The 17,536-nt window shown below is 39.6% G+C and overlaps 1 protein-coding gene across 1 annotated transcript; it reads right to left on the bottom strand.

Annotated features, from left to right (window-relative positions):
- Window positions 1-1,866: 1,866 nt before the first annotated feature.
- Window positions 1,867-14,744, bottom strand: LOC121369392 (methylglutaconyl-CoA hydratase, mitochondrial-like). Its single transcript, XM_041494467.1, has 9 exons — window positions 14,485-14,744; window positions 12,390-12,457; window positions 11,540-11,627; window positions 10,936-11,115; window positions 7,753-7,809; window positions 7,160-7,347; window positions 6,425-6,475; window positions 4,107-4,154; window positions 1,867-3,114 (listed from the first exon to the last, which is right to left on the bottom strand). Exons 1-9 carry the CDS (start codon window positions 14,639-14,641, stop codon window positions 3,037-3,039), a joined length of 915 nt encoding a protein of 304 aa, XP_041350401.1. The 5' UTR covers window positions 14,642-14,744; the 3' UTR covers window positions 1,867-3,036.
- Between the last annotated feature and the right edge of the window lie 2,792 nt (window positions 14,745-17,536).

Raw genomic sequence — 17,536 nt, 5'->3', positions numbered from 1 at the left:
GAGTGTGGCAGTCCTCCCAGTGAGTACTGGGTGAATGTAGCCAGTTTGTGCCGTGTCTACCTCCGTAATGCAGACATTAGTTAACTCACTGCATTGCCCTGGCTGTTCCATCAGTTTCCTCCTTCCGTGTATTAGACAGATTTGACCTAGATGCAATTCATGTTAATTGTTAGACATTTTAAAAAATGTACATTGATTTTTTTCTTCTTCAAATGTTTAATTCGGAAAGAGTTAATAATGTTTATATATGAATTTTAACTTTATTCAGTTTATAGTTATATGCCAGTTGATCTGTTCCTCTTCGACACAAATGGACTATAAGTGGTGTAGAAGCCCTAATACTACGCAAAACGTGCTGTAAATGTTTTTCAGAAATACTGCTACTAATTTTCATTACAAAAGTATTAACACTACCGTACACATTTACCTATGACAATTTATATTTTTCACAGTTCGTTAAGACTTTTTACACTGAAATGAATCATCCATGCAATCATCCAGTGGCTCGTTAAAGATGTTTTGTCTTAGGCTATCGTTAAACAAAGTTTTACTGATCCATTTATTTCGGGGTGTTTTTTTGTTGGATTTTTCCATTATTGTTTTCTTTGTACCAACACATCCAGATTGGCACATATTGAAAAGTGAATAACACCAGTGTTGACAAGCATTCTGAGAGTACTGCTAAAGCAATACGTCTCCCACCCCGACCCAAATATCATCTCCTGAGAGTACTGCTAAAGCAATACGTCTCCCACCCGGGCCCAAATATCATCCCCTGAGAGTACTGCTAAAGCAATACGTCTCCCACCTGGACCCAAATATCATCTCCTGAGAGTACTGCTAATGCAATACGTCTCCCACCCGGGCCCAAATATCATCTCCTGAGAGTACTGCTAAAGCAATACGTCTCCCACCCCAACCCAAATATCATCTCCTGAGAGTACTGCTAAAGCAATACGTCTCCCATCCAGACCCAAATATCATCTCCTGAGAGTACTGCTAAAGCAATACGTCTCCCACCCCGACCCAAATATCATCCCCTGAGAGTACTGCTAAAGCAATACGTCTCCCACCCCGACCTAAATATCATCTCCTGAGAGTACTGCTAAAGCAATACGTCTCTCACTCCGACCCAAATATCATCTCCTGAGAGTACTGCTAAAGCAATACGTCTCCCACCCGACCCAAATATCATCTCCTGAGAGTACTGCTAAAGCAATACGTCTCTCACCCGGGCCCAAATATCATCCCCTGAGAGTACTGCTAAAGCAATATGTCTCCCACCCCGACCTAAATATCATCTCCTGAGAGTACTGCTAAAGCAATACGTCTCCCACCCAGACCCAAATATCATCTCCTGAGTACTGCTAAAGCAATACGTCTCCCACCTCGATCCAAATATAATCTTCTGAGAGTACTGCTAAAGCAATATGTCTCCCATTCGGGCCCAAATATCATCTCCCATGTTCAAGAGCCATAAAAAATATTTCTGACAGAGTTATGGCCCTTGAACAAATTACCATGAAAGTCATCATAGTTTGGTGCACCGGCCTCAAGTGAATCCTCCTTCCACTTCCATCTAAAAGACAACTTACGGTAACATATTATAACTAGCCGAATATGTCTATTAAAGAAGAAATTAAGTAGACCAGGGCCGTAGCTAGGATTTTCTTGTGTGTGGAATGAACGAACATAGAAGGTGCAATACATACGGAGTCAATATCAATAACCAGTAAAAAAAAAAAAAGGGGGGGGGGGGGGGCAACTGCACCCCTTGCGCCCTCTTCCCTGCTAGTTAGATCCTGTAATCACATGGGCCATTCCTGCTGACTAGAAGCAAGAAATCTTCATTTCACCTTTCACGTGTATGTGATAATTGATTTATTATCCAGGCATTTATAACAAACATAATAAAGATTGTACTTGCTACACAATCAATATCATTGTCATTTTCAATACACAATTGATGTCAATTTAATTTTCCCAAAGCACAAGCTTGCAGTTGTTAAGCACTACTAATGTCACAAGTATACCCTGACAATATGTCATAAACAAAGCATCCACACAGTACACACCTATTACTCTAACCTTTACCATAACACCCAACACACCAAGTACTTTCTAATACTATATAAGCTTTAATACAAAATACTTCCTAAATCCCTAAGCAAAATCTACTTAATACTTCCTCAATATCGAAGTTGTCACTCAAAATACACACCAATTACTCCCTCAACTTGGAAATAACAAACACAACATTTGAATTGGTTTCTTGGATAAACTTGCTTGTAAGCAGTGGCGTAGCGTGGGTTGTTAGCGCCCGGGGCAAGGCAAGTATTGCACCTCTCAACCAGTGGACCGTTAGCACTCCCAGAGTCCCTTCCACCAGTTCAGAATTTTGCTCTGCCCACGCTCCGCCTACGCTATGCCACTGCTTGTAAGTTACATAAGATTTGTTTACATGATATTGAGTTTCTCTAACACAGTTCTCTTTAAGAATGCTTTACGAAATATGTTTACATCCTATAGACGTTCTTTACTGTTCTCTTTAAAAATATATTGTTAAATACGACAGAAAACCTTTTCGAAATATCAAGGTAGTTGACCACATACATTGACCTCAACAAGACAGAAGTTTATTAAATCAGGTATATTTGTACTTCCATTAAAAAATGGTTACAACATTAATGGAATGCTGTTTTCAAAATATCTTGCATACGAGTACAAAGATGTCCATGGGTAATTTTTGAATGTAGTATTTCTGTGTACATGATGAACAAATGACCAATATCAAACAATATGAGGTATAGAGCTGTAAGTTAAAGAGGTGATACACACAATGGTAGGTTTCGAGTGTAACAACACTATTGTGCATCAGGGTATAGTTCTGAGTATAAAGTATATCACGTGACACTGCTACACACCAGGGAATAGTTCTAGACATGTGACACCATGAAGCACTTCTCAACACACTGCCATACACCAAACCAAACAACTAGACGTCAGCTCCAAACCAGAGAGTGAAACATTCCATAGTTAGTGGCCGTGAAACTTGGGTGGTCGTTTTTCTCTGAATGCTTCAAGAGCCTCTAGACGATCTTTAGTAGGAATAACCTGAAACAAAACAAGGATAATGGATCACATAAATAGTAACAGCAAATAGTGACAACCACCAAAGCCCTCTCAGCACTACACTATATATAAATAGAAGATACTCCCGAAGTGTCTTGTGATATCATAATTTATCAACACGAGTTGATAAAAGTATGAAATCTGAGGCTTGCTGAGGATTTTTATACTTTTATCAATGAAAATTAGTTGGGTTTTTTAATACATTAGAACCACCAATGTAGCATATAACCGTAGTTCAAGTGTTTTAGGATTAGGTAGGTCCAACTCATCGGCAATCTGATTAAAATTAGCTCTACTGGTCTACCAGTAGATCTAACATCATTGCATGGACTCCCCATGTCCAGGTAACATTTCATCTATAAATAACAATTTAAATATCGACCAATTACACTTCGCCTTTTATAGCGTTATTCTGGAGCATACAAATTCTAAAAATATCGGACAAGACTATTTATGCAATAGGCGAACTTGTTGGTCTATTTCAACATTGAAAAAACAGGGAGAAAAGTGCAGTAATAAAGTATGGATTGTATATAGTATAAACATATTTTATGGCTATACCATCATGTTTTGTTTTTTAAATCTTGAAAACATTTTATATAAAATTTTGTATTGAAATTAGTTTCTGGCATACTTCGTAATTCATCCAAATCATTTCGGCATAATCCCGAATGTTTTCAAATTCTTTTCAAATCACTGGCGTGATTTTGCAAGTAAGGTTTTGATTCGTCGAATGAAAGGTCAACTGGACATGAGCCCCAGCGGGCTCCTGTTAGATCCACATGTAATAGTGGAGCTAATTTTAATTAGATTGACTCATCGGTTACTAGAATTACTAGTATATTCATGTAACCAAACATTTGGTTACCTAAGTAAAACTCACGTGAACCAACTTTCGAATACTTAAGATTTTGTAATATTGTCCCCTGCTATACCATTTGGAAGAAGATAGAAGATGTATATTATATATTCACCTGTGCATAGTAAGCTTCTTCATATCTCAGACCAGACTCGAGGTCAACCTGAAACCATAACAAGCCTTTCTATAACAACAAGTATAACTACTGTCATACAGATCATGCAATGTGTATCAGTGTAACAAGTGTTTCTATAACAAGTGCTGTACTGTCATACAGATCAGGCAATGTGTATCAGTGTAACAAGCATTTCTATAAAAATGAATAATAAATAAAAATTACATTAATTGTTGGAAACCAAATCTAGCTATCGCATCACCTTAACTGAACCATGGTGGAGTGAAATACAAGTCAACCCTCTTGGCAATTTTAGTTTTTGAATTATGGACCACTGCCATAATTCAATTAATTTTTAAAATATCATTAATAAATGGAGTATGGTGGTTATTGAAAATGGTTGAATAAAGTACATTTAGGGACAAATCAAATTATTTTTGTTCAGGTAATACTTTGTTAGACCATTAAATAGGTCAGTGGTCTGTGACAGTATGCCTTTAATAAATTTACATATATATACAGTCGTGTATATAGACACATCTACGTCAAATGACATAGATGGTGACTTCCAATGCCACTGTATTTGTGGAATTAATAATTGTATGCAATGTTTAGCATGATGTGTAGTAATAGACTAGTCCTGAGTGCAAAAAGATCCTTGCGAAGTGCAGCTTCGGTCAAGTATAAAAAAAGCGGTCATAAGTACAAATCAAGAGATAAGAAGCTATCAGAATGGTCAAAAACTGTTAAAACGGCCTTGCATTATTATATTATAGATTACACAAATGCACAAAGAGGGACAATGCAATAACAGAAACACACAGAAAACAGTTGACAATGATTTTAAAAAGTGTATGTTTACAATGCTCAAATTTAAAAGTTCTCAAATATGTATATAAATCACCTGAATAACAAAAAACATACCATCAATAGCTCTAAACTAATTTATTCATGCATATTATTACAATTTAAATCCCTTTTAGTTCATAATTTTTCCAAAAAATAGTTTTAGAACAAACATTTTAATGTAAAAGATATGAAAAATTGTGGATTTGCTGAAGGGGAGATAATTATGGCGATATTGTGACGTCAGAGATTAATTTTTTTTACAAAATTATATTTTACAAAAAAAGCAGTCTGTTATCTTTAAGATGATAAATAAAATTTTTAAATATACCAATTAATAAGAAAGTTATGTTGGAAAATGTATCCCTACCCTCTAATAAAACACACTCACCAATATTTCTCATATGGATCATATACATACAATTTTATGCACTTCCCCCCTCGACTACGCCTTGATATTTTTAGTATGTTGTAGATGAGGTATTCAGATTTTAAAAACATTAAAATCAATTCTGTTGCAATTACTTATGGGTCGACCACTTTTTTGAGCTAATTTGACTGGACTATCAGTGTAACAAGCATTTCTATAACAACCGCTGTACTGTCACACAGATCACGTAATGTGTATCAGTGTTACAAGCGTTTCTATAACAACCGCTGTACTGTCACACAGATCACGCAATGTGTATCAGTGTTACAAGCGTTTCTATAACAACCGCTGTACTGTCATACAGATCACGTAATGTGTATCAGTGTAACAAGCCTTTCTATAACAACCGCTGTACTGTCATACAGATCGCGCAATGTGTATCAGTGTTACAAGCGTTTCTATAACAACCGCTGTACTGTCACACAGATCGCGCAATGTGTATCCGTATTACAAGCGTTTCTATAACAACCGCTGTACTGTCACACAGATCACGCAATGTGTATCAGTGTAACAAGCATTTCTATAACAACCGCTGTACTGTCACACAGATCGCGCAATGTGTATCAGTGTAACAAGCGTTTCTATAACAACCGCTGTACTGTCACACAGATTGCGCAATGTGTATCCGTATTACAAGCGTTTCTATAACAACCGCTGTACTGTCATACAGATCACGCAATGTGTATCAGTGTAACAAACATTTCTATAACAACCGCTGTACTGTCACACACATTGCGCAATGTGTATCAGTGTAACAAGCGTTTCTATAACAACCGCTGTACTGTCACACAGATCGCGCAATGTGTATCCGTATTACAAGCGTTTCTATAACAACCGCTGTACTGTCACACAGATCACGCAATGTGTATCAGTGTAACAAGCGTTTCTATAACAACCGCTGTACTGTCATACAGATCACCTTCCTGGTGAGTGTGGAGGAGAGCGTCAGTGATCATTCACCTTCCTGGTGAAAATGTCTGATACATGTATGTAACATTACACATAATTTGTCAAAGATTTTGTACAAGTTATAAAATCATACCTCGATGCCTCGGTTTATTGCCATCTTTGCCATTCTCACTGCTATAGGTCCCTAGAAAAAACACAATGAAAGTACATAAAACATACACACAATAATCGTCTTTCTGTTGTTTGTATCATCAAACTTTAGGTTCTTATTCTGAATTCTAAAGTCTGTACATTTTCTTTCTTAAAAGTGTCAAGTCTGTGTATCATATTCTTACTCATAAATGGGGACATTGTCTATTGATCAATCTCTAACATACCCTAGTCTAACATGTTTAGAGAATACTGAACAAAAGAGGCAATACTGTTTATCTTGCATGAGTGAACTGTTGTCCTCTACAAGTCTTTAGCGAGTTTAAAACATAGGATTCATAAGGCCATAGGTTTTCTTGCATATACTGATATATCTCAGAACTACCTCAATGAATTATCTTTGCCTGCCCAATCTTTCCCCATATATTATGGTTAATCAGGACTGTAGCTAGATTTTTTTTCTTTTTGGGGAGGGGAGCAGATGAATTCTTGGAACAAATGAGTATGGAAGGAGCAAGATATTAGGTGGTTTGGGGGCATGCCCCTGCCCCAATTTATTTTTTAATCTAGAGGCTCTGAAGTACCAAAACGTCAATATCGATACACAGTAAATTGTCAGGTTATTTTTACCAGATTTTTGTTTTGCCTTCCTCCCCCTAGCTATGGCCCAGATAATAATAATAAAAAACTGTTTAAAACTTGTAAAATGTGTACACACATTGGGCAACATTTCCTGAGCGAGCTGCAGGGCGCGGTGATACGCGGCGTCCCCCGCCTCATTCTGCTCCACCACGTGGTTCACCAGACCCACCTCCTTCGCCTGCTTCCCGTCCAGCACCCGCCCCGTGTAGATCAGTTCCTTAGCCAGCGCCATGCCTACGACTCGCGGCAACCGCTGGGTTCCTCCTGTCGACACAAATAAAATACACCACACTAGTTACATGTAAATATAATCTAACCCAGTCCATGTAGATCAGTTCCTTAGCCAGCACCGTGCCTACGACTTGCGGAAACCGCTGGGTTCCTCCTGTCAACATAAATAAAATACACCACACTAGTTACATGTAAATATAATCAAACTGTCTTGTAAATAATTTATGCACAGCTGAATGAATAATTATACAAACATACTCAACTAGCCAGTTCTGGGATAGGAATCTGGCACCTATTATAGCAACGGCTAACATCCAGTGACTTAACTACGAGACCACTGAGACATAGTCATTTTAAAACAAGGTAATGATGTGTGACCTCAGTCTGTTTCAGTGTGTTTCACTGACAGTGCTACCAACAAATGGTCGTGTACTATACCTGCACCAGGAATTAAAGCTAGAGTCGTTTCAATCAAACCCATCTTCGCAGTACTAGCTGAAAATACACAAACAAACCAGAAAATAACATTATATTTTGAATCTTATTATTTATAATACATACCGTATATCTTCACCTATAAGTCGAATTTTTTTCACCCAAAAATTATTTTATAACTTGGGGGGTCGACTTATAAGAGGGTAAAAACATTTCACCCAAAAATATTACCGTTTTGGGGATTATTTTACAAGTTTTATTGTTGAAATTTGCCCTGTATTTATACTCAAATATGTTAATTTGACACATTTGTTTTTTATAACCCTTTTTTTTGACATTAGAACGGTTTTGGTTATGCAAAAAGGCGTGCGATCTCACTCGCATGCCAAGAGAACAGTCCACTTAGTTAAAATAACAGTCATCACTAATAGCAAAAAATGTCAACAATACTAACTACCTGTTGCCTGAGTTTATTTTGAAATCTGGTCACTGGCATTAATGGTTGTTCAAACAATGTTTTGTTGGTGATTAACTTCAGCTTAGACTGATATCTGCAGTTCACTGGAGCAATAGGGACATACATAAAAACCAGTGTACTTTCCAGAGTTATCCTCCTTACATGTATTAATATGGCGGCAAAACATGTGATTAACTGATACTTTCAGTTTTATTGTAGTGATCTGTTGTCAGTGTTTATAAATAAAGTTGTTGTCTGTGCACAAAACCATGCTGTACAGTGCCATACGGTAACAGCCAAACAGCTTTCACTATCTACTAAGGGAATATTTCGTTTTGATGCTATGTTACTTGTTTGCGATGTACAAAACGTTAAAACCGAAGTTTGTAAAATAATTTTCATTTGTTCAAATATTGTAGATTATTGTTCTCATGTGCTGAAAATAAGAAATACTTCAATATTTATAAGTTGTTTTTCATGGGTCAACTTATAAACAGGTCAATAAAAAAAATACATTTTCAGGGCTTGAAATTAGGGACTCGACTTATAGCCGAGATCGACTTACAGGCGAAGATATACGGTACATAAATAACGTCAGGCAAATTAATGTTAAACTAAAATATGAAATACAATATAGATATTTTAATGTAAACATCACATAGAGATTGTAACTACTAAACAATATGGTACTGGGATAAGACTGACATGTTCAATGAAGCCCAGGAACAAAAGCTGGTTGTATCATACACGCTGTATGTACTGTAGATATCTCAATGTGTTCAACTGTTCACACTATCATAAAGACTCGTGTACCTAACTGCAGCTTCCATGCTAACTGTAAATATTTCAACCTTCCCATCATTTGGAATTTGGTTAGTATCTAGCAGTTATTAAGGGCCATCATCCAAACTTTGATTAATCTAAATTACGTAACTACAGTAGTTCCTTATTTTACTCATTTAAAAATACATTTCAACTACTGGACCTTCATCTGTGTGTGTCTGTGTGTGTATGTATGTGTATCCTTGAGCATGATTCATGTATACTACTCAAAAGAATTTAAGGGTCAGACGATATTTTCGACATTATTTTCTGAATGTCAATTATATTAGCTAGACCATAATGTCACGCATGGTATTGTTCCATTTTGACGAAAGTGGGTCTAAGCAACCCATAAATGAATTAAAATCCACTGTCATTGACACTGTCGACTAGTTCTAATGGCGAAAACATGCTTACATTTGCACTTAAATTAGGGCGAAAGCGAAAGGTCTGCTAAGTGTCCATAACTTGCTTTTTCACAAAGCGCTTCATTTGCACGCTTTGCACGTGTATTCCATGTTCCCAATGCTGAATTTCCGTATAATTGGAGCTTGCGTTCGTGTACGGTGCACACTCCAAATTCGACAATGGTCCGACTTCAACTGACTATCGAAGATCGAGGAAGGGCTATTGTTTGGCTTCAGGATGGCAATACGCAAAGAAATGTTGCTCTGAGACTTGGTGTCAGTCAGAGTGTCGTTGGCCGACTGTGGCAATGGTACCAAGCAACGAATTCTGTTCGAAATCGTCCACGTTCGGGAAGACCCCGAAGCACTACAAATAGAGAGGACCGCTACATCACCAATATGGCTCTACGTCAACGCACAACCACTGCACGCCGATTACGTGACAATCTGCGGACTGCGACTGGAACTCGAGTGTCTGATCAAACCATACGCAATCGTCTGAGAGCCAATAATCTACGCTGCCGTCGCCAGGCTGTTCGACCATCACTCCTACCACGTCACAGAACGGCCAGACGTCACTGGTGCACGCTTCATATGCGGTGGCAACGTGTTCAGTGGGGTCGAGTGATGTTCACTGAGGAGTCCAGGTTTAGTCTCCAGTTCAACGACGATCGGGTTCGTGTCTACAGACGTCCTGGGGAGCGCTTCGCTGACGTTAACGTTAGACAGCGTCACCGGTTCGGTGGTGGCAGCGTCATGGTGTGGGGCAGCATCTCTATCCACCACAGGATCCCCCTCTATGTGGTGGATGGCAATCTGAATGGAATCCGCTATCTGAATGAGATTATCCGGCCGTTGGTTCTCCCAGGCCTTCAGCAGATTGGCGGCGGGGCAGTTCTGCAGGATGACAATGCCAGACCCCACCGCACCAGGGTGGTAACGGACTTTCTCAGACAACTAGGTATCGCCAGGAGGAATTGCCCAGCATATTTGCCTGACTTGGCCCCAATAGAGCACGCCTGGGACGAATTAGGCAGGAGAGTTCGGGATAACCATGCCTCTCCGGCCAACCTTCATGATCTGGGTCAACTTCTTATGGCAGAGTGGCAGGCCATTCCCCAAGAGTTCTTCAGACGTCTGATCAACAGCATGAGGCAACGATGTGTCGAGTGCATTCGCACCAGGGGTGGATTCACACACTATTAAACGAATGTTCTAATGTGTAAAATCCATGTTTGACAACCTTCAACTTTGACAGCATGTCATCTGACTTTCTTGTATACAGTGACGTTCATCAACCTAATACACTCTGAAACTTATTTGGTTATAAATTTTTGACCCTTAAATTCTTTTGAGTAGTATATGTATATATGCATGTGTGTTTCTGTGCATGATTCTGCGTGTACCCTGAAGTTTCAAATAATTAGCTGCATGAGTTTAACATATGTGTATTAATTATCTACCCAATACAGAACCATCTAAGTAAACATTTCAAATGACCTGCGACCCGAAGGTCACACCCGAGAGCCATCTCCAGCCCTCCCCCGAGAGCAGCGCCATCTAGTGCTGCGATCACCGGCACGGGGAAGTTGTGCAGGTCGTTGACCGTGCTGCGCAGTTTGTGGACGTACGCCGCCACCTCAACATCATTCATCTCACGCCTCTCCTTCAAGTCAGCGCCTGGAAGTAACAGCAGAATGTAGTTCAATAGTTAGAGCGTCTCTCCTTCAAGTCAGTGCCTGGAAGTAACAACAGCGGAATGTAGTTCAATAGTTAGAGCGTGTGTGTCTGAGGTGCAGTAATTGTAGAATCAACCCCAATCAGGTGAATGTTCAGGGATGGGGTTAGGTTTCGGGGATCGAAATCATCACACACCATCTGCTCAAGTGAATTTTCTTTTTTAAAATGTATTTTTTTGTGGAACATGGCTCTATTCCCCTAGATAATTAAAAGGTGTTGAGTGCATTGTTAAATAAAACATGCCTTCTTTCCTTCAAAAGTTAGAGCATGCATCTAAGGATCCATGAACCCCACCTGATTGCTCATCTCCCAAACTCTACTTATTTGCATTGCTGGTGGAATTGAAAACAAAAATCAAACAAACCAGCACAGAAAACTCCCGGGACCTCACTACGGACAATCAGACTGCGGACACTCTTGTCAAACTTTACTTTCTGCAGACTGTCAATGAGCTGAAAGACACAAGATTGAAACACATGTAGTTACATCGACTCACGACTACAGATTACGTGATAATACGACTCTCTGTAGTTACATCGACTCATGACTACAGATTACGTGATAATACGACTCTCTGTAGTTACATCCACTCGCGACTACAGATTACATGATAATACGACTCTCTGTAGTTACATCCACTCATGACTACAGATTACGTGATAATAAGACTCTCTGTAGTTACATCCACTCACGACTACAGATTACATGATAATATGACTCTCTGTAGACATGCATCGTGAAAGAGTACCAAAAGAATCAATCCCAGGGGAAGATTTAAGATTGGATGATCTCTAAATTCTGCCACGTCAGTGGAAGACTATTTCATTCTGATTATCTAAAGCTTCCTCCTGGTCTTTATGCAACCAACACATGAGCATTTTATATCAAAATCAATGTCAGTGCTTTGATGAAAATGGTATACAGGAAAAAGAGGACGTATCATCTCGACCAGAACAGACCCTCACAAGAGGACCTGTCATCTTGACCAGAACAGACCCTCACGTCACCCTTGATATCTGCATCTGAACTGTATGTAATGGGTAAAACTCTGAGACACACACAGGGTAGTGACATACCAGTCCAATGAGGTTTCTACCTGTATGTAATGGGTAGAACTCTGAGACACACACAGGGTAGTGACATACCAGTCCAATGAGGTTTCTACCTGTATGTAATGGGTAGAACTCTGAGACACACACAGGGTAGTGACATACCAGTCCAATGAGGTTTCTTCCCATTGCATTCCGAGCCTTGAATCTTCTCATGGAGAACACCACAATCCCTGCAAGAGTAAGAGAAAAAAATAACAACACTTGTGTCATCCAATGATGGATTTCCAGCTCACTATTAGAACTCTAGAAGATCTGATAAGAAACCAGCTAACAGACTCACTACAGACGTTTATAGTTTGTACAGTAGGTGAGATGCTGGTGGGGATCCAGGATTATGTAAAGGGGAATCATAAAAGTGCAATTTGAGTGTGTTGAATGAAAATGATCTTAGTTCCCAAAGGAGGGTGGTTCAGGGTCATGTTGAATGAAAATGATCTTAGTTCCCAAAGGAGGGTGGTTCAGGGTCATGTTGAATGAAAATGATCTTAGTTCCCAAAGGAGGGTGGTTCAGGGTCATGTTGAATGAAAATGATCCGAGTTCCCAAAGGAGGGTGGTTCAGGGTCATGTTGAATGATAATGATCCGAGTTCCCAAAGGAGGGTGGTTCAGGGTCATGTTCAAATAAAGCTGCTCTGAGACATGTTTTCAGGGCAAGTTACAGGCATCGAAATAAGCATTGTGTCTGGTAACCCATTTACAGGTTACCACAAAATATAGTCTGGTAACCTATAGGTTTCCACAACTATATGAAAGTTAGAATTGAATTCCTGTTACTACTACGCGGTCGTTCTGAAATTGTAACGGTGCGCGCGAACTTCGGTACGAGAAGCGAAATCCGGAAGTAAATTTATCTAGTGGGCGCTGCTTAAACGCGGATTGCCAAAATTGCTTTGCAATTGCACAAGTGCGCACGAACATTGGTGCAATTTTGTACGAGAAAACAAAACGCGGACATAAATTCATCTAGTGGACGCTGCTTAAACGTGATGCAATTCCTGACGAGATCATAAAACGCAGAAGTCCTGAATGCATTGCCTGGTTTACGTTCGGAAACGAAACTACCGTTCGTTGAAATTTTTGTCGAGAACGAAACACCGTTCTCAACTTTTCTAACATGTGGTAACGTCCCGGTAACCTGAACGACCGTTCTCGACTTATTTCGATGCCTGAGTTAGTGTTGTATATTGTGGGTGTTGCATGAGCACTTCAAATAGGCGGGGTATGGTGACGATATCCCTATGGATCTGCCAGTGTCCCTTCCTATCTCTTACATGGGTGATAGCATTCTATAACAGTTGTCAATTTAACAAAAACTGCATGGCCTGATTTGAAATATTCATCTAAAGTAATTGATGAATGGTACATCAGAAGTTGTTGATCTATTGTTAATGCTAAAATGTTTAACACCCACTCACCTCCCGACAGGGAACAGGTCAACTTGCCCCCAAAACAACCCGCCCCCTACCAATTCACCCCAGCTGATGGTCAACTGGCTCCCACAGTTTAGTCAACTTACATCATTACCGTTTTATTAATTAAATATACCAATATTTTAAGCAATAATGTACATTAAATAATGTTGAATATCCACACCAACTGAGTTCAAAAGACTTGCCTGATCATTCCTTTAAGGATATAAGGGACAAACTCACAAACACTGTTAAAATAGGCTTGACAGTTCATTCATTATTGTAATAGATTATTGTTTATCTGAGATTAGGATTTCCCCAATATAAAACCATTTTAATAAGTGGTCATAATAGTGGTGTTGTAGACATCCATTTTTAATTTCATCACAATTATTTACGGACAGTAAAGTTTGGAACAAGTTGTCTGAAAACTGGGGCTAGTAAGTAGGGGATGAGTTGGTTTTGTGGCAAATTGACCATCATTCCTCCCAACACAAACACACACACACACACACACACACACCAGTAGCGTATCCAGGGGTCCGGACACCCCCCCCCCCCTTCTGAAAACCGACCATAACCTTTAAGTTTAAGGGGAAATGCTGTGTAAAAGGAGAGATCAGTCATATTTGGACCCCCCCCCCCTTTCAGAAATCCTTCATCCATGTCTACACACACACACACACGCACACACGCACGCACACACCCACACATGCGCACACACAATCAAAACAGACATTGCTGTCCAAATTATAACTACCAATTGAGTAAAAAGTCTCAGTTTTTACCTTTTTGGTCGCCATCTAAATAATGGACATGAAACTCGTCTTCTGGACTCTGTGAACTGAATTTTTGGCCGCCCGCTGAAGTAGTTTGGGGTGTCATTAATTTGAACGATGAGTAAAGTCGCTGAAAAACCCTCCTCGTTAACACTGTAGCAGACATGCTGAAATATGTGTAATGTAAATAGTGATCTTTGCCCTCTGATCTTCTAAATTGATCTTCTAACCACAAAAATAATTTATTTCCGGTTCGAATGTTGTCATACTATCTACACAGAGTGAGTAAGCGAATAAACTAGAAAGACTGAGTACACGAATTACGATTAGCGCAGGTAAAAATAAAAGTAACTAACAACACCGCGGGACATTGTAAATGACAGATTACAGTCTGATAGAAAATTTCGCCCACTAATTTATTAGTGACAGTAAATTTACATTATTATATACATGTGAACGTTTTTCTTTTTCAAAACAACACTTCCCTATGCACACAAGCACACACACACACACGCGCGCGCGCGCACACACAGAAACACACACACGCACATACACAGACAAACACTCGCGCACAGACACACATACAGACACACACAGATACACAGACACATACACAGAGAAACATACACACACCAGTGGCGGATCCAGAAATCCATTGGGGGGGGGGGGGGCAATGACATGAGGCAGAATGCCAATGGAACTTTGGGAGAGGTTTGGAGGGGATCGTAAAAAAATGAAAATTAATATATAATAAAATTATAACTGTTGTAAAAGTTAGGGGGCGGCGGGCCCCTGGGCCCACCTAGATCCGCCTCTGCACACACACACGCGCGCGCGCGCGCACACACACACACACATACACACACAGACACGCACACAGACACACAGACACACAGACACACACATAGAGACAAACACAGACATAGAGAGACACACACAGACACAGACGCACAGACACACACGCACACACACAGACACACACACATACACATACACAGACGCACGCACACATACACACACGCACACATACAAACACAGACACACACACTGAGACACACACACTGAGACACACACACACACATAAATACACACACACACACACACATACATGTATATATATATATATATATATATATATATATATACACACAGACACAAACACACACGTACACTCGCACACACGCACGCACACACACATATACACACAGAGACACACATACACACATAGACACACACACACATACATACACATACACACACACACACACACAGACACACACACATACACACATATATACACATACGCAGACACACACACACACACACACACATACAGACAAACACAGATACACACAGACACACACAGATGCACAGAGACACATACACATACCAGTGGCGGATCCAGAAAATCCATTTTTTTTTTGGGGGGGGGAGCAATGACATGAGGCAGAATGCCAATGGAACTTTGGGAGAGGTTTAAAGGGGATCGTAAAAAAATGAAAATTAATATATAATAAAATTATAACTTTTGCAAAATTTAGGGGGGCGGGCCCCCTAGATCCGCATCTGCATACACACGCGCGCACACACACACACACACAGACACACACACATAGAGACAAACACACACACATAGATACACACACGCACAGACACACACACGCACACACACATACACAGACACACACACGCACACATACAAACACAGACACACACACGCACACTGACACACACACACACACACATACATATATATACACACACACATATATACATACAAACTCACGCGCATACACATACACAGACACACACACACTGAGAGACACAGACTGAAACACACACACACACCACACACACACACTGAGACACACACACACACACTGAGACACACACACACTGAGACACACACACACACTGAGACACACACACACACTGAGACACACACACACACACACACTGAGACACACACACTGAGACACACACAGACACACTGAGACACACATACACACTGAGAGAGACACACACACACTGAGACACACACACACACACACTGAGACACACACTGAGAAACACACACACACACACACACACACTGAGACACACACACACTGAGACACACACACACACTGAGACACACACTGAGACACACACACACACTGAGACACACACACACACACACACACACTGAGAGACACACATACATATACACACACACCACACATACACATACACACACACACACACAGCAGCAGACGTTTATCTTTATACCTTGAGTGTCGTTTTGTAATAAAGTGCCAAATTGCAATAATATATATATATATATTTTTTTGCTTCAGCACTGTAGGAAGGTGGCAGTCCCTCGACACCCCCTTCTCGTACGCTTAAATGTCATTTTCCCAATAACATTAATTATTTTGATCGTGATCAAGTGTATGACAATATTATATTAATGCCCCACCCCAGCAAAAAAAAAAAAAAAAAAAAAAAAAAAAAAAAAAGCAAGCAAACAAACAAACAACAAACAAACCGCTTATGAACAATTTTGTTATTTAGTTAATTAAATTTCAATTAAAAAATATTGGATCTTTTCGAAATAAACATCACACTCTTCAGTGGTCAGTAGTACTACTTTTTACGCCAGATCACCATTTTTCTGTCGTTTGATTTTATGGCGTCACTGTCGCTTCGAACTCTCATATACTTAACACTTAATTATTCTCTAAAAACAGGTGTTTCTCAAGTTCTTCACCGTTCATCCACGACTGTACAAAGCAAGTGGGCATTGCTTTTACAAAGCGACATCGATTTTGGCTGTGTGAGCTCTGATTACACAATACCTGCATAAGCTTCCAATTTCTAAAACATCTAAAACTATTTGACAAAAATACCGTCACGACACCTGGGTCAGCATTACAGCATTACAATATTTATTTATTTGTTTATTTATTTATTTATTTATTTATTTTATTTTTAAACATACTAGACATCATGACGTAATATATAAGTAAGCCCTATAATATTTAATAAAACGTTTTACTGACCTCTTCTTATTTTGATCTTA

Source organism: Gigantopelta aegis, chromosome 3 (assembly GCF_016097555.1).
Source record: "Gigantopelta aegis isolate Gae_Host chromosome 3, Gae_host_genome, whole genome shotgun sequence".
Taxonomy (NCBI): Eukaryota; Metazoa; Mollusca; class Gastropoda; order Neomphalida; family Peltospiridae; genus Gigantopelta; species Gigantopelta aegis.
The sequence above is the reverse complement of the archived record's forward strand: the minus strand, read 5'-3'. Positions and strand labels throughout refer to the sequence as shown.

What these genes read in the sequence shown, in the direction of transcription:
- LOC121369392 (XM_041494467.1), bottom strand. Translation starts at nt 14,641, where the DNA reads ATGTCTGCTACAGTGTTAACGAGGAGGGTTTTTCAGCGACTTTACTCA. An exon ending in GAAGAAACCTCATTGGACTG is followed by an intron (nt 11,628 to 12,389) that starts GTATGTCACTAC and finishes TGTGTCTTTCAG; the next exon opens with CTCATTGACAGTCTGCAGAA. An exon ending in CAATAAACCGAGGCATCGAG is followed by an intron (nt 4,155 to 6,424) that starts GTATGATTTTAT and finishes TTATGGTTTCAG; the next exon opens with GTTGACCTCGAGTCTGGTCT.